Below are 27,886 nucleotides of genomic sequence, written 5' to 3' on the forward strand. Positions count from 1 at the left end.
TAGTACCTGTTAAAGCTGACAACTACCAATATATTTTCAAAAGCTAGATGGAATGATGATGATGATGCAACGCTCGAACCAAAACATACAAAAGGTATATCAGAACATCTTTATTGCGCATTCTTTGTGTGATATGCAAAACTACAAACAGGAAATGCAAAGTAAAAGAGAATATAACATTTCCAAAATAAACTTTCCCCCACTCCTCGCCCCCCCCCCTCCATACCCCTCCCTCCCAAACATTTCAGCGATATTCTTCATCTTCAAAAAAAATCACACACATAAAATAAACATCTTCAAATGTTCACTTACAATTTAAGGCTCTTACCTTTGCATCAACTTATAGTTTCAGGCATAAGAAGCACTTCTGCATCTGTGGTTTCAAGTCACATTGTTCTATTTCAGGGAAGTAAACAACAGTCCACCCCGTTAGAGATCGAACCATGTTAAAATTGGAGCAAGGCTCATGGACACGTGCCTGGAAAATGATCCGAGTGCAACACCAAAGGAGATGCACTCAAATCGTGATGTGGCCATTTCTCCGTGAGCCTTCACACTCGTGTGCCCCCAAGTATGGAGGAGATTTGGGTGCACCATGCTTTTGAAGTGAGGTGGATGTGGATCACAGAACAAGGAATGCATGATGGCATATTTACCAAAAAGTTAGATATGGCTCTATCAAGATGTTACTGAGGTTCAACAAGATGCAGTATACCTCCAGATCAGAAGTTTGGAAATTCTGTCTCAACAACTCAGTGGAAGTCTCGATTAACATAGAAACCAAAAGTATATATATATACTAACAAACACTTCAGAGGTCGAGGCAAACATTTGGCTCATGTATTGAGAAAAGTGAAGTGATCGAGATGAAGAGTGAAAATTTAAAACAATAACAGCAAGGGAATATATGAGACATCACAGGTAAAGTGTGGAAGAAGATGGTCCACATCTACCAAAGAGGGTGAGATTTGAAGTTGAAATTGAGCTTCAAGAGGTACTTCACATTAATCTGAGCCACGTCATACACGATGTATCTGAAAAGCTGTTGAGGAACAACCAGAAATGGAACTATATGTGTATACTAGGAAACGTACATATTCTCGAGTGCATACCCTCTCGACCATCCTGCCAAGTAGTACCTCACTCAAAAGTTGCGTGAGATCTTGCCCAGATTATATATATATATATATATATATATATATATATATATATATATATATATATATATATATATATATATATATATATATATATATATATATATATATATATATATATATATATATATATCTTCTTCTCCTTTCGGTTGCTCCCGTTAGGGGTCGCCACAGCGGATCATCCGTATGACCCGCATAGTGATTTGGCACATGTTTTACACCGGATGCCCTTCCTGACGCAACCCTGGTCGCCTCTTGCGACACAGGGATCTGGTACACCTATTTTAACCGGGGTATACACCTGCCCAGTACACTGGTACTCATTTCGCCGACCTCGGAAGGATGACAGACTGAGTCAACCCCCTGGTGTATTAATTCAGTGGCCCAACGGGGCTTGAACTCAGGACCTTTTGGATCCCAAGCCGCAGCCCTAACCACTGCGCCAACACCAGGCTTTTATATATATATATATATATATATATATATATATATATACACTGAAATTAATATGTATAAATAAATATATATATATATATATATATATATATATATATATATATATATATATATATATATATATATATATATATATATATATATATATATATATATATATATGAGAGGTTAAAAATTACATTTGTGAAAACTGTAACAAAATGTGTTGCTTGCAATCATTTCAGGTTGCACTCCATTTAAAGCCAAACAATGATACGTTTGAATTGAAATGATGACATAGAAGGAGGACAATAGGGGAAGAGGATCTTGAGAAGCTGTCGCACGTTATAAGAGCACTGTTGATTGCGGGGATATTATGTGAGATGTCATTTCGAATCCTCTGATGATTCGACATCTGGTTGCATCTTTTGCAGGCCTGCGGTGCTCCAGTCAGAAACTTGGACCCAGAGTCGCATTTTTTGTTTTCTATACGAGACGAGATTCGGGATAACTGATGACTTGATACGACTCAAACATGTCGTCTCAAATCTTTAAAACCTGCGACTCAAATGAGACATTTCAGTCGATTGGAAATTTCGTTGTGAACATTAAATAACATCTCTCCAGAAAGTGGAATTAAAGTAAACAGTGGAGGTACATTCAAAGTACACCTCTCACATGCCACATAAATAAATAAATAACAAATCCTCCAGCACGCGACATCGTCGGGCACCAAAGGCGCCTGGTGATGCCGCCGTGCAGCACATGGAGACAGAATTGGGAGGGAGCGGTGCACAATAATCAATTGATTAATTGGAGAATTAAAATAAATAAATAATAATCGTAAAATAATTTTATTCCTCAAGCGACTGCCAAATAGCATACTTAAACCACCAATGTTTCATCCGAATCTGTAACTTTTTGAAAATCAACTAATTAATCGAAAAATGAATAATTAATTGATTAATCAGTAAATCAGAGATACATTTTATAGCCAAATCACTTGTTCACTATCGTTTCCAATATCAGCTTCCTGGCTCATAAAGGTGCCTGAGATATTGCCAGGATGAGAAATAAAATAAGTAAGGAATTAATAAATCGATAATAATTCCATAATTAATTGATTAATAAAAAAAAATACTTTTTTCGCCAAAGCACATCTTCACTTTTGTCCCCAAATTTCAGCTTCCCAGCTCACAGGATGGCTGAGATATCGCCCAGACAAACAAGAAAGAAATTAATTAATCGATTGATTTATCAATTAAATGAAAAAGACCCTTTATAGCCAAAATCACTTGTTCAGTCATGTCCAAATATCAGTTTCCAAGCTCAAAGAGTGCCTGAGATATTGCCCAGATGAGAAAGAAAATAAATAAGGAATGAATCGATAATAATTAAATCATTCATCAATTAATTGATTAATCAAAAAATAAGAAATACCGTTTGTGCCAAAGCACATCTTCACTTTTGTCTCCAAATTACAGCTTCCTCGCTTAAAGGATGGCTGAGATATCGTCGGGACAAACAAACAAGAAAACTAGAAGAGCACTCGGTAGAGCACATACCTCGGCCACGTAATGCCTGATCCACGAGAACATATCGGGCCCAAGACATTTTCGAAATATCATGCGATGCAGTACAATTATATCGTTTTTGGTACGATCTCTCAATGGTGAAGAATCACTTTAAAAACTAAACGGCTGCTTTGTCCAGATCCAGATTCGGATCTTCACCAAAATTGAATCAATTTGTCGTGGCCACACACCCAAACTGTCCACCAAGTTTGGTTCGAATCCGGCCACAACTCTTAGAGATATCGTGCTATATATTAGTTTAGCCCTATCTCTCAATGGTGAAGAATGACTTAAAAAATTATCGGATCCGGATCTTCACCAACATTGAATCAATTCTTCCTTGTCACACACACATGTCCACCAAATTTCATACGGATCCGTTCACAACTTTTTGAGATATCCTGCACAAAGACAGACAGACAGACAGAGAGGCGTGAAAACATAACCTCCTTCACTTTGGTGGCGGAGGTAACAAAACAAGAAAACAAACAAACGGAGTCAAAACAGTACTATCTTCCTTCGTGCCCGGCGATGACATCATGCATCGCCTAGATATGGAATTGGGAAGGAGTGGTGTACAATAAAAAGACAGAGGATGGGGATGGGGAACAAATTGGATAAGAAAGCCTGTCAGGTGAGGTGACATAATTGTCAGAACAACGATGCAGGAGAAATAAACTCACATGATTTGGCTCTCAATGTGAGGTCTGATGATTTGTCCTCTCAAAATAAATCACAATGGTGTGGGATGCTGCTTTGATTGATATCAATGCCCACGGAAAGAATGAACAGAAATTAAATTGTTTTTTAAATAAGACCAACTTGAATTTTGTTGTGCTTACAGATATTCTTGGTTCACGGTGTGTATGAGGTCTGTTAAAGTGTACATCAGAACCGAGGACTAACATCTGTTAAAGGGTATATCAGAACCGAGGACTAACATCTGTTAAAGTGTATATCAGAACCGAGGACTAACATCTGTTAAAGGGTATATCAGAACCGAGGACTAACATCTGTTAAAGGGTATATCAGAACCGAGGACTAACACATGTTAAAGTGTATATCAGAACCGAGGACTAACATCTGTTAAAGGGTATATCAGAACCGAGGACTAACATCTGTTAAAGTGTATATCAGAACTGAGGACTAACATCTGTTAAAGGGTATATCAGAACCGAGGACGAACATCTGTTAAAGTGTATATCAGAACCGAGGATTACCATCTGTTGAACTGTATATCAGAACCGAGGACTAACATCTGTTAAAGGGTATATCAGAACCGAGGACTAACATCTGTTAAAGTGTATATCAGAACCGAGGACTAACATCTGTTAAAGGGTATATCAGAACCGAGGACTAACATATGTTAAAGTGTATATCAGAACCGAGGACTAACATCTGTTAAAGGGTATATCAGAACCGAGGACTAACATCTGTTAAAGTGTATATCAGAACCGAGGACTAACATCTGTTAAAGGGTATATCAGAACCGAGGACGAACATCTGTTAAAGTGTATATCAGAACCGAGGATTACCATCTGTTGAACTGTATATCAGAACCGAGGACTAACATCTGTTAAAGGGTATATCAGAACCGAGGACTAACATCTGTTAAAGTGTATATCAGAACCGAGGACTAACATCTGTTAAAGTGTATATCAGAACCGAGGACTAACATCTGTTAAAGTGTATATCAGAACCGAGGACTAACATCTGTTAAAGTGTATATCAGAACCGAGGACGAACATCTGTTAAAGTGTATATCAGAACCGAGGATTACCATCTGTTAAAGTGTATATCAGAACCGAGGACTAACATCTGTTAAAGGGTATATCAGAACCGAGGACTAACATCTGTTAAAGGGTATATCAGAACCGAGGACTAACATCTGTTAAAGGGTATATCAGAACCGAGGACTAACATCCGTTTAAGTGTATATCAGAACCGAGGACTAACATCTGTTAAAGTGTATATCAGAACCGAGGACTAACATCTGTTAAAGGGTATATCAGAACCGAGGACTAACATCTGTTAAAGGGTATATCAGAACCGAGGACTAACATCTGTTAAAGTGTATATCAGAACCGAGGATTACCATCTGTTAAAGTGTATATCAGAACCGAGGACTAACATCTGTTAAAGTGTATATCAGAACCGAGGATTACCATCTGTTAAAGTGTATATCAGAACCGAGGACTAACATCTGTTAAAGGGTATATCAGAACCGAGGACTAACATCTGTTAAAGTGTATATCAGAACCGAGGATTACCATCTGTTAAAGTGTATATCAGAACCGAGGACTAACATCTGTTAAAGTGTATATCAGAACCGAGGACCAACATCTGTTAAAGGGTATATCAGAACCGAGGACTAACATCTGTTAAAGGGTATATCAGAACCGAGGACTAACATCTGTTAAAGGGTATATCAGAACCGAGGACTAACATCCGTTTAAGTGTATATCAGAACCGAGGACTAACATCTGTTAAAGTGTATATCAGAACCGAGGACTAACATCTGTTAAAGGGTATATCAGAACCGAGGACTAACATCTGTTAAAGGGTATATCAGAACCGAGGACTAACATCTGTTAAAGTGTATATCAGAACCGAGGACTAACATCTGTTAAAGTGTATATCAGAACCGAGGACTAACATCTGTTAAAGTGTATATCAGAACCGAGGACTAACATCTGTTAAAGTGTATATCAGAACCGAGGATTACCATCTGTTAAAGTGTATATCAGAACCGAGGACTAACATCTGTTAAAGTGTATATCAGAACCGAGGACTAACATCTGTTAAAGGGTATATCAGAACCGAGGACTAACATCTGTTAAAGTGTATATCAGAACCGAGGACTAACATCTGTTAAAGTGTATATCAGAACCGAGGACTAACATCTGTTAAAGGGTATATCAGAACCGAGGACTAACATCTGTTAAAGGGTATATCAGAACCGAGGATTACCATCTGTTAAAGTGTATATCAGAACCGAGGATTACCATCTGTTAAAGTGTATATCAGAACCGAGGACTAACATCTGTTAAAGTGTATATCAGAACCGAGGATTACCATCTGTTAAAGCCAGTCTACCATCTGTAGATTGCCTGCACAAGGTTATGAGCAAGAACAGAACTTTTCTCTGACAGATGGGATGCGATATTATTTTGGACAAAAACTTGGTCGATCCGATGTTTAGCAGAGACAAAAAAGAAAAGGTTGAAATTGCTGTTGATTTACTTCCTTCATTTGATAGAAGTGTTCTCCTTGTGAGGGTTTGCTTTCTACAAGAAAGTGGCATATTAACCTCAATGTTGTTCTAAAGCAATTTGTTCAACCTGACCGTCTCAGGACGTCGGCCTGTGATTGAGGAACGACTTAATTGCAATTGAATATTATACTTTGAACACTGTAGAACGTGAATCGGAACACAAACTTGCAGTTTAGCAGTACTTTGGCTGTAAATTTGGCAAATTGTACGGAATCTCGTCCCGATCTCACATGCACATGCACAAAGGAGAGAGATCATTTTTAGTCTTTCTGCCTGTCCGTCAAACAAAATTGAAAATCATTCCAAACGGGAAACTTACTGTTTTTAGGGCCGTTATAAAGGACACAAACAACAGGTACGAATAACTCATGTAAGATGGTGTAAAAGATGGTGCATCCATGGTGATAAACATCCCAAAAAGGTTCTCTCCTCAGCCCTCCAGCTATTAAAACTCAATACTGTTACGGTTCTTAGAACCGTATGCATACAACATACAGGTACGTCCTTAGTCAGTTATTCCATTAGTATACGTGCAGATAGATTCCTTCCTTGTGTGTAGTGGGAAAACACGGGGGTGCGTTGCGATGGGCTTTTAGTTAGGTGAATAAATCACTTTCTCCCCTTTTATTTTATTTCAACCATGGTACCTTCATCTTGCTTGCCTCGCACCCTCACCTCGCTTACCACAGCGTGACGAGCGCCAACTCAGAGACTCGTTTTCCTCATCAGAATTCTGACGTTCGCTGTGGCAGTTCCATCTCGGCTTCCACCTTCCCAGACCCGGACACGTGGTGTGGGCGGGCCTTTCCAGCCTCTGGCGAGACCCTGCCCAAGAAGGCGGACCAGTCCCGGTCCAATCAGGATGGACAATGACATCGGCTTCGCCATGGCTCCACCCCCTAGATCCATGATCTATAAGATAGGAAGCAATCCTCAGAGTAGAGTGCTTGTTTGGTTCGTGTTCGGTGGGTTCGTTGGTTGGTTGGGAAGGTCGAAGGAGGTTGCGGTAGAAGGATTGGAAGTGTGCAGTTGTTGAAGGGGTCGATGTTACGGAGTATCTGCCCACGTCTCACCTCGGCGGCCGGCCTGTTGTGCTGGTCCGCGCACACCCGACCTCGACCGTATCTCTCGTCGGGTCCTGTCTGCTGCCCCGTTCCCACCTTGGACTCCACACTCTCCACTCAAGCTCCTCCACGGACCCGAACTCCACACGGACGGCTGTGGTCTGAACTGTACGACTGTTGTCAGGTGCCGCACCACGGAGCACTCCTTCCCCCGAAACTCTCAGGTACCGAGAACTGCGACCTCAACTCCCTCCCTTCCTGGCTGCAAAAAGAGTCCCTTTTCTTTTTGTTGGGTTTGTTTTGTCTGAGTGTGTGTCTGAGAGTGTGGCACCTGTCTTAAGTAAAATTGTAATTCTTGCATTTATTATTCTCGCGCAAGTCTGCTCTGTGTCCGCTTTGGTAAGTTGCTGTATATAATTGTCACACTACATCTCTCTCATCTCCCCCCTGCATAACAAAACCAATAAACCTTTATTTTCCTGTGCCACATGCTTTTCCTCACCTTAGTGTAAATAAATCATTGTAGAAATGTTCCCAGCTCGTTTTTGTCTTTTCCTCCATTGGTCCAGCATGGTATGGATCTGACTTTCGCCGGGTCTTTATTCCTGATAATCCCTTCCTTCAAGCCGGTACGTCTTTGGCAGTTCTGCTCGGCTGCATCTGATCCGGAAAGGTAGTTGGTAGTTGGTACTGTGATCCGGTTCGGGCAAGGTGCACCGAGGGCGTGGTTCCCTGGTAGTTCAAACCGCGTGGTTAATTAGTTAACTTGTTTCTCGACAGAAGGACCCTATGCCACGCGGTTGAGGTATTGGCGTCCACGGTCGGTTAAGCGACCCGCCGCGTCACGGAATTATCCGTGAGCGACGGCCTACAATTCCGTGGAGCCTGGTGGGAGTCGACGTAAATTTGCCCCACCTAGTGGTCGTCTCTCTGCCAGATCCCAGCCTGCAACAATAATTTCATTTCCACTGATTTATATACTTGAACACGGGAACGTAAATAGCCTTGTTGGCACTTCCAAAAGCCTCCAATTTAACAGTACTTGGGCAAAATGTCATTTTACCCCATCTTGACCAATCAAATGTGCTGCTCGTGTTCTCCGGCAGGGGAACAGCAAGATTCGGATAAAATTGCGGCTCGTAGGAAATATGGTTCTCGAAAACTTAAAATAACCATTCCTTTCATTCTGTGAGGCGCATAGGGCTGCCGAGGCAGTATCATTTGTATAAGAAGTACAGTCCTGGATGGGTAGCCACTCCAGCGCAGGAGACTTGAAATGGCTTATTACCCCACCCAGTGAGCTGGTACTCATTTTGCCAACCTCAGAAGGATTACCAGGTGGGTTGACTCAGCCTGTGTTATTTCAACGGCCCGAAAGGGGCTCAAACTCAGGACCCTAAGATCTCAAGCCAGCCACCTTAACCGCAAAACCAACACCAAGCCGATTCCAAACATACCTGGGAAAATAAATATTCACGAGGCACCAATTTCCATCTTCACTACCCTTTTTGGCCAAAATGCAATCGGGCAATTCCTATTCAATGTTGCATTCCAGCTCGGGTGCCATCCAGGCTCACTGTTCACCTCCATTTTGTTCTTTCTTTTCTCTCACCTATGGAACCAACTTCCTCAGTTTGTTCAATCGTATTCTTCCCTCTGGGATACAGGATGCCTGGTCACCATCCCCTCTCCATAGTCATGATCTTTCATACCCTCATTAATCCTCCCCAAGCCCACTCCTTCCTATCTAGGTTATTGTGCATCACCCCTTTGTTATACTTTTTTTGTTTTGTTCAAATGCTGTCTCATACCTGGTTTTCACTTCCTCTTCTTGCTGTGTTTGAGCTTGTATCCAGCTTGTCCAACCCATTTCCTCCTCCTCCTCCTCCTCCTCCTGTTTGATCTAATTCTTCACCATGCCCATTCTGCCTTCAAGTGTGTCTTCTACCTTGCTGCTGGTGACCCCCACTTTCCTCCAACTTTGCACAATGTTCTTATTCTTGTTATGTTTTACTCCATTATGCACTTGCTTTTCCATGAGCCTCGACCGTTGTACACACAAAAAAAGATAAATGTTAAGAAAATTCCCAAATCTAAACTCAGACGCCAAATCAAAGGATACTCATTGTATAGAAGATGGCAATTATTGATGCAACTGTCAATTGGTTTGCCCTTTGGTACATCCATGCCTTCTATCTTGACGGTCTCCTTGGGGTCTGGAATCGTTTTACCCAAACCTACAGCAGCACAGGAACAGAATCTCGGTTTGTGAATCCGATTGTATTAAGCAAGTTTACTCTGTTAAAAACATCACTTCCAGAAGATTAAAGGAACAAATGAACACAGAAACTGTATTAATAACTTGCCAGCTTTGTTGGAGACCCATCTACATATTGGTATGCAAAACTCAGGCAATGTTTGACCCTATAGTCCAATAAGGCTGGCAAGTTACTTCACCGACCTTGCATGAACAAAATACATAACCAAAACCACAGTTGAGCACTTTACACTAAAAGCCCCCTGACAACAAACCCTTGATGAGATGAACCCTTGTGAAGAAGGACCATCGATAAGATGGGCACCATCTTTACTTGAGACGTTTAATGGTTCATGGAATTAAACAGGTCACTTCCAAAGGACTCTTTAGTCTTTATGTGCTCCCTGTAAAGTACAGTACATCCTTTATGTGTCAGTTTAAAGAGTTCTACTTGCCTTTAACGCTGTGCTTTCCCTTTGGGAGCTTGGTGACATTCTTAGCATCCTTGAGTTCATACCTGAATAAGACAATGCAATAACAGTTCAGCAATTTTCTATCCGTGGACTTCACAACAAAATCATCTCCAGGCTGGAGATGTAAACATTTATTTACCATAAACATCATTATATGCTTTGTAAAAGAGTCAAGGCACAAGCATTCACTTTGAAAAATTTGTGGGGTCATCTACCTATTGCATACAACGGAATACTATAGTCTCTATGAAGGGCGTATCAGTCTTTGTACAACATAAACAATGGACTTCATCTGGTAAACGTTGATAACAGCAAGTTTACCGCCATAGAAACGAGGTGCAGATGTGTTAGCCGTTCGTCAGAGCAGAAACCTTTTAATCAATGATGGAGGTGGATGGGTATTACCGGTATATAGTTGACTTCCATTTGCTTTTTTAACATTATGTTTTCCAATACTTTTCGGGGTTTTTTTCACAGCAGTATATCGATTGCCCTTGTTTAAATGTATGAATGTTTTGGTTACAAATTGGCAAGTGGAAATTAAAGGTTTTCAAAATTACGCCAACAATGCTTAAAAGTGTTATCGGAAGGTGACGTTACATACCTGACAATCATGCGCCATACCCATGGAAACAGGCAAAACGGCGGACGTCGACTAAATGGTAAAAAGCAAATGCAAGAGGAAAGGCCGATGTATCACGTGTTCCCTTTTTCTTTTTTTAAATCATGTCGGGTGCCAGGTGCTACATATGAAGACGTACCGAGAAATGAGGAAGAAGAGGACCACAAACAATACTCTCAATTTGACGAACTAGTAAAATATTTATTTTTCTTCATTCAAACACTTAAAGCACTTTGACCTCTGCACCCTTCTCTCTTTCTCCCTCTTTCACAAATACAATCCACCAGGATAACTCCAGTGCTCTACAAGTAATAGTCAGTGGGAAAAGGTGAGAAAATATTTTCAGTTGGCTTCATCAGGTAAAAAATATATAATTTAAATCATAAAGGAGATAACTAAACAACAATAAAGGATATTATATTGGCATCACGACGAACAAGAAAGTGTTCATCTGCAAGTGTCTGGGTGGTGAAGTCAGGATGATCTGATTTCTGCACAGCCCACAGATGTACCACTCGCACGTTCCAGCTCAACATATAAGCAAATAAAAGCTACCGCAGCTCAATCTCAAATTAACCAGAGAGCCACAACGCCTTGGGATTGTGAGCATTCCCGGTTGGAATAAAAATCCTCATTTGCACTTTATCGTGCAATTAGCTCGATTTGCGGAAACACCGCACCGATGTGGTCAGATGCGTTCTAACGAGCACAAAGGGCACAAGGGTATGGCCTTTCAAACGAGATGCCTCAAGAAGACGACGGCAGCAACACGAAGCTTGTTATAGATAATCACCATACCATGGAGCTTTTCCTTCCTCTTTCTCACAAAGGTGGAACACATCACAATTACCTCCCCAAAACAAGCAAAGCACATTACTACATTCGTGTCAAATCCCAGGGTCCAATGTCCCATGCACGTGTTTAGCACGGCCGCTGCCAAACAGCTTGTGCGCATGTTAAAAGAAGGGAATGGCACAATATTCGAAACGCCCCATGTACGTGATGTGCTCATCTACAGACTGAGAATCGCAAATGCCAACACAAAAAAGGCTGGATGGACTTCCCCATCACTGCACAACTACAATCAGTGAGCCATCATCACTAAGGAGCATGCACTAAACTTCCTCCACCATTCACCTCTCAAATTTTCCAGTGTATAAACCGAGCCGTGTATTTACTTGCACCCCTGTTCTTCACCCTCAAAAGAAATGAATATAATGATCATTTTATTTTCTGATCGAAATACGTTTGTACGTTAACTTGATATGGAACAAAGTGATGGAGGTATCAACAGGCTTACTCCCATGTATGCTGATTTATATCTAATAGTCCTATTCTTATTTTCAAGAAGTTGACGAGAGAGAGAGAGAGAGGAGAGGATATCAAGAAGTTTTAATTTTTCTTTCTTATTTTTTAATATCATAAAGAAGATTTTCTTTGTTCCCAGAAAAAGGAGGAAAAGGAATTCAAACCGGTATCACACATATTTCTTGTGGATTTGAGGCCCTGAGAAGGACTGTTTGGGTTTGATGAAGCTTTTCAGCTAAACCTGAGGAAATCCTCATCAATGCTTTCCTCGTCGAAGACGGCACAACTCCTTGCCCGAATCAGGGTAGAGCAAGTCCCTGTCGCTGTCCACGTCGGTGTCACCATCATTTGCAGCCGCCTCCTCACAAATGCTGTCATCCTCTGTGCTGTCCATGTTGTTGGAAATGCAGCATTTCAGAAATGCTCGCATGATGATGTCCAACGGTATCTCCTCCCACACCTTGACGATCCAGAAGGTCAACCTTTCTCATCCTCCCGCTCTTGGTGTCAGTCTTCTCCCCACTCATTATCTAGTCGGACCAGCAGCGACGCAGCCTGTCCTTCAGTGGCTTGTTGATGGACACATCGAGGGGCTGCAGGAGTGGTCATTCCACCTGGGATGATGACGACGTCTGTGTAAGTCAGACAGAGTAACGCTTTGGTGTCGTCGGTCTTGTGACAAATGAACGCATCCAGGCCGAGCATGCTCCGTTGTTGGGAGAGACCGCCATGCGGCCAACTACTCCAGACCATGCACACCTAATCCTGGGCCAGTCCCTCATCTATCCACCCCTTCTGCTGCGCACGAACAATGACGCCGGCTGGAAACTTGTCTTTGGGTATTGTCTTCCTCTTAAACAAGACAAATGTGGGAAGCTTGCCACCGTCTGCGGTGCAGGCAAGCATTACGGTGAATCGGCATTCTCGTGACGAGTAATGTTGATCGTCACATTGCGCACAAGCTTATTTGAGAAGGGTGCTCCGTTATTCGACTTGTAGCGGTCTTTTCCCTCCAGAAACCTGATACCATCCCTTCGCACGTCAAACACAACTGGTGTGTTTTCCCTGTAATGGAGGCGGGACAAAAAGGGGTGGAGCTGAGAGTGAGTTATGAGGTTCAGTGCATGGCTTAATGTGAAGGATGCTCTCAATGTTGTTGTTCTTGTTTGCTATATTTGGAGTGTTAATAAAGTTATTATACACTTGATCTGCAAGCGTCTTCAACAAAGATTCTAGCTATTGTAAATAATTATTCTTTTGATGCGAGACCAGGTGTTCTTCTTTTGTGTATAATGGCATTTTCAGAGCCGCGTGGCTCTATTACACGATACACCTGAACACCCGGTGTCTCCGTTTTTTTTGATTGATATAATTTCTGCAAAAGGGTTGAGAAAACGCTGTCCAAACTCTGAACGTCAATCAACTTTCAAAATTTAAATGGCGAAATTTAGCTGAACAGCAGTTCTCACTGCTAAAAAAAAAAAGTAAAAAAGTGTTCATTTGTAATTCAATTGAAATTCGCATTGATAGTTTTTAAGAATGATTTTTTTTTCTATACTCGTGTATTAACCGCAATCCCAACTTTTACCTTTTTTGGCCGATAAAAAAGTGAGGATTATATATCAGAAAATACGGCAAGCACTGAACAATACCAACACCGAAGATGCATCGATACCGATGCCGAATATGCACCAATACCGACGCCGAAGATGCATCAATACCGGCACTGAAGATGCATCGATACCGACGCCGAACATACATCAACACCAACGCCGAACATGCATCAATACTGAAATTTGCCATTTGTTCAGGGTGCTGGCGACAGCTCGCCTTCTCTTCGTGAAGAATACCGACCATGGGATCTTTAACGTCCACCAACTAATGCCGGCGGATGGGACACCCAGTTTAACGTCCATCCCAGAGACGACGCACACATTGATGAATCACCCTGCCTGTGTAGTGTAGCACCAGGATGACAGTATATTGAAAAAGATCGGAGTTCGGACCAAGGCTAGACAGCTTAGAGTTGAGTGTGGGTACCTGTAGGCCATCCTGCCAACCCATTATTATTACTGTACCTTTTTAGGTCATCTCTTCGAGCCTGACCTAATAATATGGGTGTCGATGTCCTTCGATCCGGCCGTCCATCCGTTCACAATGAAGTTGAAGCGGGAGATCTGGTCATTAGTGATCCTGATAGAGGTCGATGAAACGTACACGATAGTATGACTTTCAAGGTCACCAAAGGTCAAGGTCAAGGTCACGAGGCCTTTGAAGTTGCGAAAATGATGATTTTCAAATCCTATCTCCTACGCCATTTCTCAAGCGATCTTGAATTTGATTGTAGCATATTGTTGCGAATTCGCGCCCGCCGGCGTGCAGACAGCCACGTAACTCGAATCGCCCACCGGACGGACAATTCAGTCGTGACCCTCCGGGAACTATCGCCCGGAGCCAGTCACGGGTGGGCCTATCGACCTCACCACAATCGTGCCAATCGGCCACCCGCGTAGGATAGGGTTGTTCGCCAAACTCGACCTACCTAAGTACCCACGCGGATGGTAAACCGGGCGATCATACCTCGCCACAGGTCGACTCCGGACACGAGCCGCTTGGGTGGCCCGTTCCGTGCTATCGGGATAACCGAGCGGTGTTATCGTCGACCTGGATGGTTCAGATTAATTACCGGGATGTTGCACCCACTACGAACCGCTTACGTGAAGCAGGATGGCGAATCAATTAAAAGGAAGGAGACGAAGCGAAACGGGCACAGTTCAACATGCAAGTACTTTATTACGCGACACACGGAAAGCACGTATATACAGCCATACACAAAAAAGCAAATGCAAGAAGAAAAGCAGTTAAAACCGACTACGCGCACACACGGCAACACTTATACAGTTTTACTTCACAGACTGCGCCAACACAGACATTTACACAAAAGCAAAGGAAAGAAGCCATCCTCACAGACAAGGAGGCAGACAGGCCCGTAGGCCAAATGTGCGCGTGACCTGGAGGAGCGGCCAGGTCCGCGAGACCGGGGAGGTCTTACCCGCGTCCTCGTGACGCGTTGGCGGGCAAGCCGCAAATGTGGCCGTGCCACTGTGCCCCGACTCCGTGCCCCTTGGCACGACGTTTGGGGTGGGGTGGGAACGGGGCCCCCTTTTGCACTATCTCAGCACGGGGGAAAGGGGGAATTGTTGATGCCTTGGGGGAGGGGAATGGCTGGCTGGGTTGGGTCCCGCGATGAGACGAGCGATCCCCCGCACCACAACCTCATCGCCGAGCGCTGTCCTTCTTGCCTCGGACCCGAGCTCCCTTGCTTGCAGTTCCACTGCGCTCACTCCCCTCAACTCCGCCAACGCAACGCTCCTTGTCCCCAAGAGCAACCTCTCGACGACACTCTCCAAGCAACTCCAAAACCCAACTCTCTTGCATTCGCTTTGCGCTCGCCTTTTTATAGGCGGCAGGAGCAGCCAATATGCAAATTTAAGGATCAGAACGCGATTGGAGGCGGGGCCACGCCGCCCCCCCCCCGGTCAGCCATTGGTCGGGCAAAAATGGGCGTGAACCTCTCCTGATCCTAAAATTTGCATATACGGACTTCACATACACACGCTTGGAGGCGGGGCCAAACCGCCCCGCGCTCGCCAATTGGACGGAGGAGAAGTGGGCGTGAAGCGTTTCTGATCCGAATTTTCCCCTCGGAAAGGCCGCCATTTGCGCTCGCGGCTCGGTGCGTTCGGCACCAATCGCCGAACAGGCCCGAGACAGCCCAACGTTCAGTGTTCACAGGTGGTGCGGGAATGGCCGTGGAAGCGATGATGTGGGATGAATTCGTGAAGGTAAAGGCGAAGGTGGTGGAGGGTCTTCTGTGGTGAGGGTTGGGGTTGTGGTTGTTGTCTGCGGGTTGGAGCGTGGTTGTAGTTGGTGACGATGGCTGCGTGGTGGTTAAGGTGGTTGTTGTGTGATGGCGGTTGAGACGTGGTTGGTTCATAATAACGACAGAAAAGAAAAAAATGGCTAACTCAAAGAGTCACAGCCCGGATGGATCACATAAATTCCCTCTATACAACGGGTTTGGGCTAACGACACATGTACCTATGAAGATATCTCACCTGAGGGCCCTTTATGGTGTAATGCGAATTTCCACAGCCGTAACAATATGAATCTATGGGATCATATCTAAATTTGGTCAGGCCGGATTTTCGATATTTGCTTTCGTTTTGGTGTCATGTGACTTCAAAGTTGGCAAAAAATGCGAAAACGACGATTTTCAAAATCGATCTCCTCCTACATTTCTCAAGCGATCTTGAATTTGATTGTGGCATATGAATGTCTTCTCTCTCTTCTCTTCTATATTGGGGCATATGAATGTATGGGACAATATCTAAATTTGGTCGGGACGGATTTTCGAATTTCGCTTTCGTTTTCGCGTCACGTGACTTCAAATTTTGCAAAAACTGCCCCACCTTCAGGAGGCTCTATATTCTCTACTGGGCATGGTAAAAGTTAGTGAATGTTGTCATTGCATAGCAGCTGACCTTGTATATTTATCCATTTTCCGCCGAAGGTGCAAAAGTTTCAAAACCCGAAATGTAAACGTCGGCATTTATTTTCAAAATATAATTTCGTGCGCGCGCGTGCAAAAATGCCGAGTCATCTTTAACCAAACTGCGCAGTTCGAGCTGCGCAGTAGTCTTCGGTCATAAATGAACATTGAGAACTTGTGGTATTATAGAGATGACCGTCACCCCCACACGGGGGTAATTTTATTTACTGTTAATTTCTCCATTATGATTGAATCTTTGGGCCTGAAAATTATTTTTGGGGACACTTCTCCCATTATTATTATTATATCGATAGAAAAGTCACTCCTGATTTACGAACTTTCCGTTTGTGAACTAATTTTAAGGAAAACATGGTGTTCATAGATATAAAGATTGATGTATACTAGTATAGTATAGTATAGTTCAGTTACACACAGCCTCTCTCTCTCTCCCTGTCCTCCCCAAATGGTCATAACTCACATGTTTCCGAGTGCAACTTCCGCCAACATCATCAATCCTGTGGGGTTGGCATGGCTTGCATGGCAGTAGTTTGCACTCTTGGACACCATATCGGCAAAGTAGACACCTTTACCAAACATGTAACCAGTCTGCACCAACAGAAACAAAATTAATATAAAAATAAAAATGCATGCAGAGCAAGGGATGTAGCAGTGAACACTCAAAATGGAATGATCAGAATGAAATGCTCGTTGAGCAAATCTTGCCTTTTTGTCTCTTTTGGAAGAGCTTTATAACAATGAAATTACTACTTTAAAGCAATTAAAGTGTCACACAATGCAATTTGAAAAATCCTGCACCACATTTGGAATAACAAATGTCAAAACATCTTCAAGCACAAGTTGGGGGGGGGGGGGAACTTGGATGGATTAAAAACTAATCTATAGGTGTCTCAATCTGTCCGAGAGCACGTGATGCAACAAGACGATTTTGGGTCGGTGCATGCAGAGTGAAAAGCCGTACCACAGGTGCCTCTGGGGGTGCGATGCGCAGACCCTGAGACAAAATTCCGGCGAAGTTGGTGATACGGGAGCCGTGCCAAAGCAGCATGTGGTTGGGAACATCCTGGAAAGGCCGGAAACACTGCCGCTCCCCATCACGGCACACTTTGAAGATCTGTTGCAAAGAACAAGGGATGGGTGAATGGAGGTAATCTGTTTGGGATGCTGCAATTTATAAAAAAAAAAAAAATCAGCATGGATTGTGGAAATTGACTAAATAAAGAGTCACCAATATACGGTTCATGTTTTATGCTTTGGATGAAATCCATGTTAAGGTGTATATCTGTGTTGAGATACAAAACATCTGAAGTCAAAACAGGTCTGGGAGTATAAGATGAGAAAGAGTTTCTGCAATGGTCTTGTGATTCTTGAACTGGCATCCCTTCATACAAAGCTTCCAAGCTTTTCTCATCTCAAGGGTCTCTCTGCAGTGGTCAATATTTTTTGCATTACAGGGTAGCTACTTTGTCTCAATTTGGGTTTGGTTGTTTCAGAAGAAACCCTCTGAGCAGGTTAAACTTGAGCAACGTGAGGCAAAAACGAAAAGTATTAAATTCCACATGGATTCTCATGGATTCAACTTTTATTTTATTATTATAACCGAAGATCTTGAGTGGATATCCGAAGATCATGAGTGGATATCCAAAGATCTTGAGAACATCTTTGGTACCAAAAATTTAATATCCTCCATAAATATCGGTACAAAGTTGACATCCCACAAGCATACTGTAAGATAGGAAAGAAAAAGCACCTGGAAGATACCTTTTACCAGGGAAGCTGTACTAAAGTGGGGAGGATCAGGTCTAACCGAGAGGTTTCCCGACTTCTTCATCAGAACTCCCAGTGACATGTGCATTGGTCAATGTAAATGAACCTGCCAATGATTTTGAAATCCTCAACAAATGTAATGCTCTCCCCGAGGTCTGAAAAAGGCAGGGTGCAAAAAAAAAGAGGAAATATGGGTGCCCGAGATGAAAAAAAAAATATGGCACCCAAGGGGACATCTATTTATAATTATCGTACTAAAATACGCAATTTGATGTCTGTCTGTCTGTATTCTTGACAGCGATACATTCGATCATTACATATCCAATCTCAACCAAACTTGACAGGAGAACAAAGGGTCACATGATGGAGGTTGTAAAAACCTAATTTGCCCCCCTCCCCAAGAGGGTTCCAGTTTTCTGCATTGGATGAAATCCATGTTAAAGTGTATATCTGTGTTAAAATCATGGCGTTTTCCCAAGGTCGCTTCAATAACAAAAGTCATAACAACAATAATGATAAGAGCATATTCATGTTATTACAAAACAATATTAATACTAAAAATAGGGGCGATTCCCCTGCACTCACTTAGTCGAACAAGGGAACTACTGGTCGGTGTGGATGCGGAGAAGAACGTAACGCATGTAACGGAGAAGAATGCAAGTCCCTATTTTGGAGGGGCAACCCCCCCCCCCCAATTTTTTTTAAATGACGTGAACAAACTTTTAGTACATCATGGGTGAAGAAGGTTGTGGTGAAGTTTCATCAAAATTATTTGTAGTTTCAGAGAAGAAAGTAAATACCTATTCTGGGAGTGGGGGGAGGTGGGGGGGGGATTACGTGGTCTCACTTTGACCACCCCTTCGACCCCAAGTTTTATTGATGCCATGAACAAACTTTAATACACAAGTGGTGATGAAGGTTGTGGCCGTTTCATCAAAATCATGTGTGTAGTTTCAGAGAAGATCCGAGTGGATACATACTGACTCACTAAGGCCAAGGTCACATTTGCCACGGCCGCCATGGGGTCTCCCAAATCTGCGGCCACGAGCAATTATACGGCGGCCGCAGTATTTCCACAGTCACACAATGTAACAGTCACATATGTTTTTATTTTTCGGGTAGCCGCACGGCGTATTTATAAATTGTGGAGACCGAAAACGTGGGGGTGCCGGACGGTCTTTGATTTGACGTCGCACGGTGACCTTAGGGCGTCGCTGCGGCGGCCATAGAATTTTCAAGGCAGACGCAAGGGGACCGCAAGGCGACCGCAGGGGGACCCTAAGGCGAACGTGTGGCCAGACGGACGGTAACGAGTGGGAAAATAAACCACTTCTTTTTTTTAGTGAAATAAAAATATACCAGTATATATATATATATAACTGAATATACTATAACTATAATATACTTTGGTGCCCCCAGAATCCGAATGCCCCATTGTTTGAACAAATTGGAATCCGAACAATTTTTGAGAAAATTTTGCCCTAAAAACCAAATACATTTTAAAAAACCGAACACAACGAAGCGTTCATGTTTGTTCACGTGTCTCCCCCACCTGTTCGAGCCACATCTTCGCGCTTTGTTCATTCAGTTCGTCGGTGGAAGTCCTCGTGAAAGCATCTCTCGTGTGTCAATCGATACTTTAGGCCTCAGTCACATTTGCTCTACGGCGAGGATAAGGCGGCCGTACGCCCTCTGAATTGACAGAAACGTGAGGCGGCCGCAGAGAAACTGAGGTGGCCTCAGGGTGGCCCTACGCCGTATGGCTATATTTTACAGGTCGTAAGGTCGTCGTGGAATTATAACGTGGAGTTATAACTCTTTTTCATTTCTACGTTCGCCGTAGAAATTCGACAAGTGGAAACAAAATAACTGGTAATAAATAAATAAATAAATAAAATTAACCCATTCGTTACCGTCCGTCTGGCCGCACGTTCGGCTTAGGGTCTCCCTGCGGTCGCCTTGCGGGCACCTTGCGTCTGCCTTCAAAATTCTATGGCCGCCGCAGCAACGCCCTAAGGTCACCGTGCGACATCAAATCAAAGACCGTACGGCACACCCATGTTTTCGGTCTCCACAATTTATAAATACGCCGTGCGGCTACCCGAAAAATAACAAGGACAAATGTGTCCAAGAGCAGCGTCCAAAACCTAAAGGTTTTGTCGGCTAAAAAAAAAAAAAAATTAAAATTATTTTTAAAAAAAACAACAATAACTTCCGATATTTCGTCACGTGCCTTCATTAAGCCAATAGCGAAATCCGTCATAATGTATTTACGTATTTACGATATATCGTGTACTTTACGAAATATATAATGTATTTATGAAATCACAATTCGATAAATGGAATAATCTTTAAATAGTAACGTGAACTTTTCGAAACTTTAAAGCAAATGTCCGAATATATTTAAAAGTTAATATATATTTAAAAGTTCATGATAGACGCTCTCAAAAGGCACCGTCTCTGTGAGGATGTGTACATGTGCTCAGTATTTAAGGCGATCCGGATCTTGTATATACAAGAGCCGAGTCCGAGAGATTAAGGTTTTGTCTTCACAAGAAGAAGAGGAAGAACAAGAACAAGAAGAAGAAGAACAACGCCGAGCTCTCGATGAGCAGCGCTCGCTACGCGAGACGCTGCTAAAAGCATTTGTGACTGCTACATTGTGTGACTGTAAATACTGCGGCCGCTTTATAATTGCTAGTGCCCGTACATTTTGTAGACCCTCTGACCGCCGAGCCAAATGTGACAGGCCTTACCTCGTGTTTTCACCTTCATTTGTGATGTTTGTTTTTTTAATCATCTTGTGTTTTAATTAATAACAAAAAAAGCAATCCGATCACGTGGTGTGACGGACTGTCTGGCAAGGATTGAATTTCACAGCAAAACCAGTGGTAATTTGGAATATCCATGATTACGTCAGCCCGATGCGTTTGATGAAAGTGATTGTGGTTCTGCGGGCATCATGTTTGAAGAGCTGCCCTGGGGGCAGCGTTCTCGCAGAGTGCGCGAGCGATCGGAACTCAGGCCGGAGCTCAAGCCTGTGTGGACCTTTCGATGTGGTGATTGTACCAGTTTACATACAATACACCGCCACCGAAGGTCATTTACTCATCTTATTTTATCTTAGTCCATTGGGACCATACTCTGTACAGAGCGTTGGTGCTGCCGAAGCAGTCTCCTTGGCTATTGGGCACAATCCTGGACAGGTCGCCACTCTGATGCAGGATACTTGAATGACTCGGTCATCCCAGCAAGCTGGTACTCATTTTGCCGACCTTGGTGGGATGGCAGGCTGAGTCAACCCCCTGGTGAATTAATTCAGCGGGCAACAAGGCTTGAACTCAGGACCCTCGGATCCCAAGCCGCCACCCTAACCACTGAGCCAACACCAGGCTATTATTTTATCTTAAACATGGGGAATTTCAGTTTAAAGTGTCTTGAAAGTGGGTTTTCTTTGGGTCCACAAACGGATTAATTCACTCCATTATTTTTTATTGGGAAAATATTTTTGGAATCCAAACTTTTTGCAATCCGAACAGCCTCCTGGAACGAATTAAATTGGGATTCTGGGGGCACCACTGTATAGGCAAACACCTATACTCCGATCTCTAGCGGTAGCGCACGGTCGACGCAGACTGCCACGGAGGCCGTACGTAGGTGCACGGCGGGCGTAGGGGAACCGTGCGTCGACCCTGCGTTGCCCGCAGGTAGTCACAGACCGCAAGGCCACCGTACGGCGACCGTTGAAATAGTGCGGCCGCCGTAATTTTTTGGGGGTTGGGAAAATTCATTTTTCATTGAGAAGAGCTTACGGCAGCCGCACGAATAACGCAAGCCCACCGTACACCCTTACGTACGGTCGACGTGGAACACATCTACATCATAGCTTGGCTTTGTCGAATTGCTACGGCGAGCGTAGAAATGAAAAAAAAAGTTACAACTCCGTGTTATAATTCCACGGCGCCCCTACGGCCTGTAAAATATAGCCAAACGGCGTAGGGCCTCCCAGAGGCAACCTCAGTTTCTCTGCGGCCGCCGCACGTTTCTGTCAATTCAAAGGGCGTACGGCCGCCGCATCCTCGCCGTAGAGCAAATGTGACCTAGGCCTAACTGACACCGCACAATGTTTACACCTCACCTGAATGATGTTCCAGGTGAGCAAATAATACCCACCCACCCCCCTCCCCAAGGAGTTTTTCCTCTTTGGACAAACGCCATGTTGTTAGCATGTATAACTAGCTTATCGTGGCATTTTGTGGCTTACCTCAACCAGAAATAACACGACCGTTCCTACCGCTCCTGAAGGAAGTGGGTGTACCAATGATACAAATATGGCAGAATATTGGCATTTTGGCCAACATAACAAATATTACGTATGCAAATATTGGTGCAAAGAAAGGGCAGAAGATGGAAATCCATGTCAATTCGGTTTATAAACTGTGCAGACAATAGAATTGTAGTCTCATTATTGGTAGTAGCAATCAAGGAAGCAGTCTTCTCTTGCAAGACGACAAAAGCAAAGGTGTCCCATACCATCTCGATCTTGCAGGATTGACTGGAATCCATGAGAATAACGGGAGGAACTTGGTGTTGGATTGGTGCGAGGAGGTGGTAGCAGAAGAAGAGTGCGTCATAAAAGGCGGAAATTGAAAGTGCTTCCTGGTTTCACGAAGCTGGTCATGTTAAACGTTACACGCTGTTTTTGACAAAAGGGGACAGCGGGACATAACTAATTATCCCAGGTCGCTGTTGACTCCAGGGCAGGGATTTTAACGCAGCACAATGTGCCCCACTATTTTACGCGACAGAGAACACAATGCATAAATAAACTGGATAACCGCATAAGAATGGACTCTAATGTACGATGGATAAAATGCTCGCATTTGTGTCTCAGTTATTTAATCACAAATGTCTCAATTGTTCAATTTTTTAAATAAATTCAGATAATGATCCTCAAAATTACCAATCGATGTGCCATGATGGTTATGATATGTGGCGCTAAAAATAGGCACACGTCTTAAATTTCACAAGACAAACGTGATTTTCTTTAAAATGTCCGCATTGAAAGGAGGCAAGGAAGCGTACACACCTGTTGCACCTCGAGAGTAAATGAATCATGTGTGGGTGCATGAGTGTTATGCACATAGTCCAGGATCACACGGGCCTCATCGGTCTCCATATCCAGCACCTGCATAGGCAGAAGAGACCCCCAGTTGTCCGATCTATGTAATGGTACCAATTGCAAAAGCAATATTCGCAAGTCGGACAACCACATACAGGATAAACCGATGGTCACAACAAACAATAACCTCAGAGATACTTTCCTCGACTAGGCAAGATGAACTTGTTCTCGTTTTAAAACCGACTCATCAAAGAGAAACAAGTATAAGGTACACATGGATATAAAAACATACAAACCTCAATCTTTGCCTTCAACCTCTCATAATTGACATCCAGTGGGTTTTTATCACCATCCTGGTTAGATGAGAGCAGGCTGTATGCCACCTCAATCTCCAGTAAGTTATCCAGCATTTCCACCTTCGCCTGCAAAAAGAAGAGCATCACAAAGGAAGAACACAAGCGAACAGACCTCTGCACACGTGCAAGCACACAATCACGTATACACAAACAGAATGAAACAACTGACGCATCACCTGTATGTATTCCAGATTGTCCAACATTGGTGGCTTCTTCATGCCAAAGTCATGCGGAATGAGTGTGAAGAAGCGGTTCGACAGATCCAGGATTTGAGACTCGGATGAACTTTGCGAAAGCAGCTGCACATGTTAAACAAAACGGCACGGGAAAGAATGGTACACAAAAGGATAGTGTCAAGATCAAGAAAACAAAACAAACCAACATAATCATCATCTTACGGCCGTTTCCATCAGCGTGACTACTCCTTGGCTTTTTTTCACAAGATCTTAGCTATTCGTTGTTCATCTTGGTTTTCTATAGGTTTTCTTGGCGTATAGGTTTTCCATTATCATCGCTTTTCCGAAACCTTGTGAATTCTTGGCTTTTTTCATTGGCTCACCTTGGCATTTATGAAAATGAGGAGTGGTCACACTGGTTTCCATGCTTGCATGTGTAAGCTATGGTTCATCTAATCATTCTAATGGCTGCTTTCCAGGTGGCACGATCCGTCGCTTGCCCTCTGGTTAGGCCTTTAACATTGGTAATATAGTATCGTACACCATAAGTGGAGCAAAAACATTCGCTAAATAATTTTTTTCTTTTTAGTCATGCCAATGTACTCCACATCCTTAATTTAGCAATTACGGGTGAGTATGTAATCTCAGCAAAATGAATTGAGGTTTCTTTTAAAAAAAATTTTAGATACATGCTCTTGGCTCTTGGAAGAGCTAGAACAGAACAACAACAAAAAAAATCAGGATACAACACAACAAAGGGAACAGCAGGTGAAAGGGGAAATGCCAACAGCAGGACAGAGGGAGAAAGTAGACAGAGATGGAAAAACAAGGGATGTAGGTAATGACGAGGGGTAAGGGAGAATGCAAATGGTGAACAATATGGATACATAAGCAAAATTTTGGGAGGGGTGTGGGGTGATTTAATGGGTGTAGAAAAGATCATGATTTGGATGGGGGATGACTTGAGATGGTGGTGAACAGCTATCCTGAAGACCTGGAGGGAAGAATGATATTGAAGAGAATATGGAAGGTGGTTCCACAGGTGGGAAAAAGAGGAATAAATGAGTGGAGGTGAGCAGTGATTCAGCATTTATGCAGTTTCACTCGGAAGTGGTTGATGGTGGAACACATGCATCCCGCAGATACCTGGAGGGGGTGGGGACAAAGAACGGAGAGGGCAGAGAGTGCAAGTCCAGAAATGAGGCGGAAGACAGACAGAAAGACCATCAACCTGTCAGCGATGGCAAAGTGATAGGCCCATAGACTCTGCTTCATCGCGAGATATTCCAATAATATTGAAGGCCTTTATTACCACGGTGTCAAACTGAGCAAGATGTTAGGCAGGGGAGCAAGCCCAAAGAAGAGAGCAGTACTCCATAGGGCTGCGAACGAAAGCCTTGTGGGTGGTTTTTGCACAACGGAAGATGCCTAATTTTGAAATGTGGCTTGCCCAAGAGAGATCATGGCTGAGAGTGAGATCCAACAGTTTGAGTGACTGAACCTCTTCGAGTGGGTTGTTGAGAAAGTAGATGGAAGTGTTTGCGGTACGATCCTTTCAGAGAGAGCGAGCGAGTGTGAAGGATTTCTCAGGATTGAAAGACATATTCCAATATTTGACCAGTTTGTGATTTTGTCAAGGTCTGAGGAAAAGGAAGAGGATGCTGCCTGTCTGTTAGAGGGATGGGGAATGTCATGGCAGAGAGTGGAGTAATCAGCAAAGAGATAGAGAGGGGATTTTCCAGTCAGTGAGATCATTGATGAAGATTAGGAATAATATGGGACTTAGAACACTGCCTTGTGGTACATCTGCTTTGACAGGGAGAGGAGAAGAAAGAGTTTTGTTTAGAGCCACATGTTGGCTACGAAAGTGGAGGAAGTCAGGAATCCAAGAGTGGAATTGGCCTTGGATTCTATGGGTAGACAGTTTGGAGAGCAAGGCAGGATGCTATTGCATCAAAAGCTTGAGATAACCTCCATCCATTGTTGGAAGACTAGAATAAGCATATCTATGGTAGAGTGACCAGGTCTGAATCCAAATTGATGATCTGAGATCAGGCTGTTGGAGAGAAGGAACGATTTTATGTTAACTGCGATGATGGATTCCATGACCTTGTTGATGATTGGAAGAAAGCTAATTGGTCTGTAGTTAAGGGGATCATTTTGTGCACCTTATTTATGTTATGCCGTGATGTTGGCTGATTTCCAAGCAGATAGAAGATGACTTGTGGTAAATGACAGGGTGAAAAGGGCAGAGAGAGGAGGCACAAGAGCAGCAGAGCAGGTTTTTAGGACAAGTGAGCTGATGCTGTCAGGTCCAGTTGCAGAGTCAGTCAAGGGTTGCCAGAAACTTTTCCCCTCTTTTCAGGTGCAAAAGACATAATTCAGGAGCAGATGGGGACGAATAGGAAGGGTGGGTGCAGAGAGAGAGAGAGAGAGAGAGAGAGAGAGAGAGAGAGAGAGAGAGAGAGAGAGAGAGAGAGAGAGAGAGAGAGAGAGAGAGAGAGACAGAGAGACAGAGACAGAGAGAGAAAAGAGTTAGGGACAAGATTTTGAAGCAAACACAGAATTGAGGCATTCGGCCTTCCCACGAGCGGAGTCGACTGTGGTGCCATTTTAAGTGAGGGAAGGGATGGAAGGGAAGCATACACCAGAGACAGACTTGACAAGGTGCCACCAGGTTTAGGAGGAGGGGGACAAGTTTGAAAGTTCATTCTTGAGATTGGACAGATGTTGTTTTCTGGCTCTCTCGAGGGAAAACCCACACTTGTTGAGGGCATTGTGGAATTATCTGAGGTTCCCTTCATTGGATTTGCCTTCCAGGAAGAAAATGCAAGTTGTTTTAAAGCAAATGCCTCACCACAGGATTCAGAGTACCAAGAGCGGGAGGATGGGTAAGATAACTGAAGACGAGATGGGATGAATTTGTGCACAAGAGAGCACAGTTTTCTGTGGAAGAATTCCCAGGCTGAATTAATATTAGTGGCGGTGAATATAGGAGACCAGTCCTGAAGTGTGATGGCTGCTTGCAGTCCCTGCCAGTTTGCTTGAGTGAACTGCCAGACCCGCTGGCACAGAGGCTGTTCTCTGAGAATGGCCAGAGAGCTGTTGTCCTTCACTGGCACATGATCAGAAGAGCCAATTGAGCAGAGGATGAGCAAGATACATTGGTGGAGAAGGTGGTCCTCACCAAATCCTGGAGGGAAGATTTGCCATAGGGAGAAATCCAGGTGGGAAAGTTCACAAATTGAGTCAGACCCATGGAGTCACACAAGTCCTTTGCAGAAGTACAATGGCTGGTAAGAGAGAGGTATCAACACACAGCCATTTAGCATGGTGACAAATGAAGTCACTACGTATGAGGAAGAGAGACTTTGGATGAGTGAATAAAAGTTGGTCAATGTCATCTGAGAAAGAGATGTAGATGGAGTCATCACTGTTGGGAAGATAGTATAATACACAGACAAACAAAACATGAGGTGAGAACGGAGGGTAAGTCGCAGCCAGAGGTAGTCCCTGAGTTTGGAAGATGTAAGAGCAGTACACGGAGAGTGAGAAATTGAGTTTTTGATGTAAAGTGCAACTCCACTGCCGGGACAGGGTTTTGGTCAATCAAACTGGATGGGACAATAGCCAGGGAGAGCCACCAAGGAGTCAGGGACATCCTGTGGGAGGAAGGATTCGGTTAAGCAGATGTCCGGTTTATCGACAGCAGCCTCGATTGAGAGATCTGT

The 27,886-nt window shown here is 43.5% G+C and overlaps 1 protein-coding gene across 1 annotated transcript in view; it reads right to left on the reverse strand.

The window, feature by feature from the left end:
- Nucleotides 1–95: 95 nt before the first annotated feature.
- The window catches only part of PARP1 (poly(ADP-ribose) polymerase 1), an 82,564-nt gene continuing 54,773 nt past the window's right edge, over nt 96–27,886 (reverse strand). The window contains exons 16-23 of the mRNA XM_085856117.1: nt 24,156–24,278; nt 23,920–24,045; nt 23,591–23,689; nt 17,696–17,848; nt 17,195–17,322; nt 10,217–10,278; nt 9,627–9,741; nt 96–1,034 (exon numbers count right to left, since the gene is read on the reverse strand). Of these exons, the coding sequence (XP_085712243.1) occupies nt 950–1,034; nt 9,627–9,741; nt 10,217–10,278; nt 17,195–17,322; nt 17,696–17,848; nt 23,591–23,689; nt 23,920–24,045; nt 24,156–24,278 (891 nt within the window). The 3' untranslated portion in view covers nt 96–949. The remainder of the gene's footprint in view (nt 1,035–9,626; nt 9,742–10,216; nt 10,279–17,194; nt 17,323–17,695; nt 17,849–23,590; nt 23,690–23,919; nt 24,046–24,155; nt 24,279–27,886) is intronic.

Source organism: Eptatretus burgeri, chromosome 15 (genome assembly GCF_056783735.1).
Source record: "Eptatretus burgeri isolate ZD-2024b chromosome 15, Ebu_testis_v1, whole genome shotgun sequence".
Taxonomy (NCBI): domain Eukaryota; kingdom Metazoa; phylum Chordata; class Myxini; order Myxiniformes; family Myxinidae; genus Eptatretus; species Eptatretus burgeri.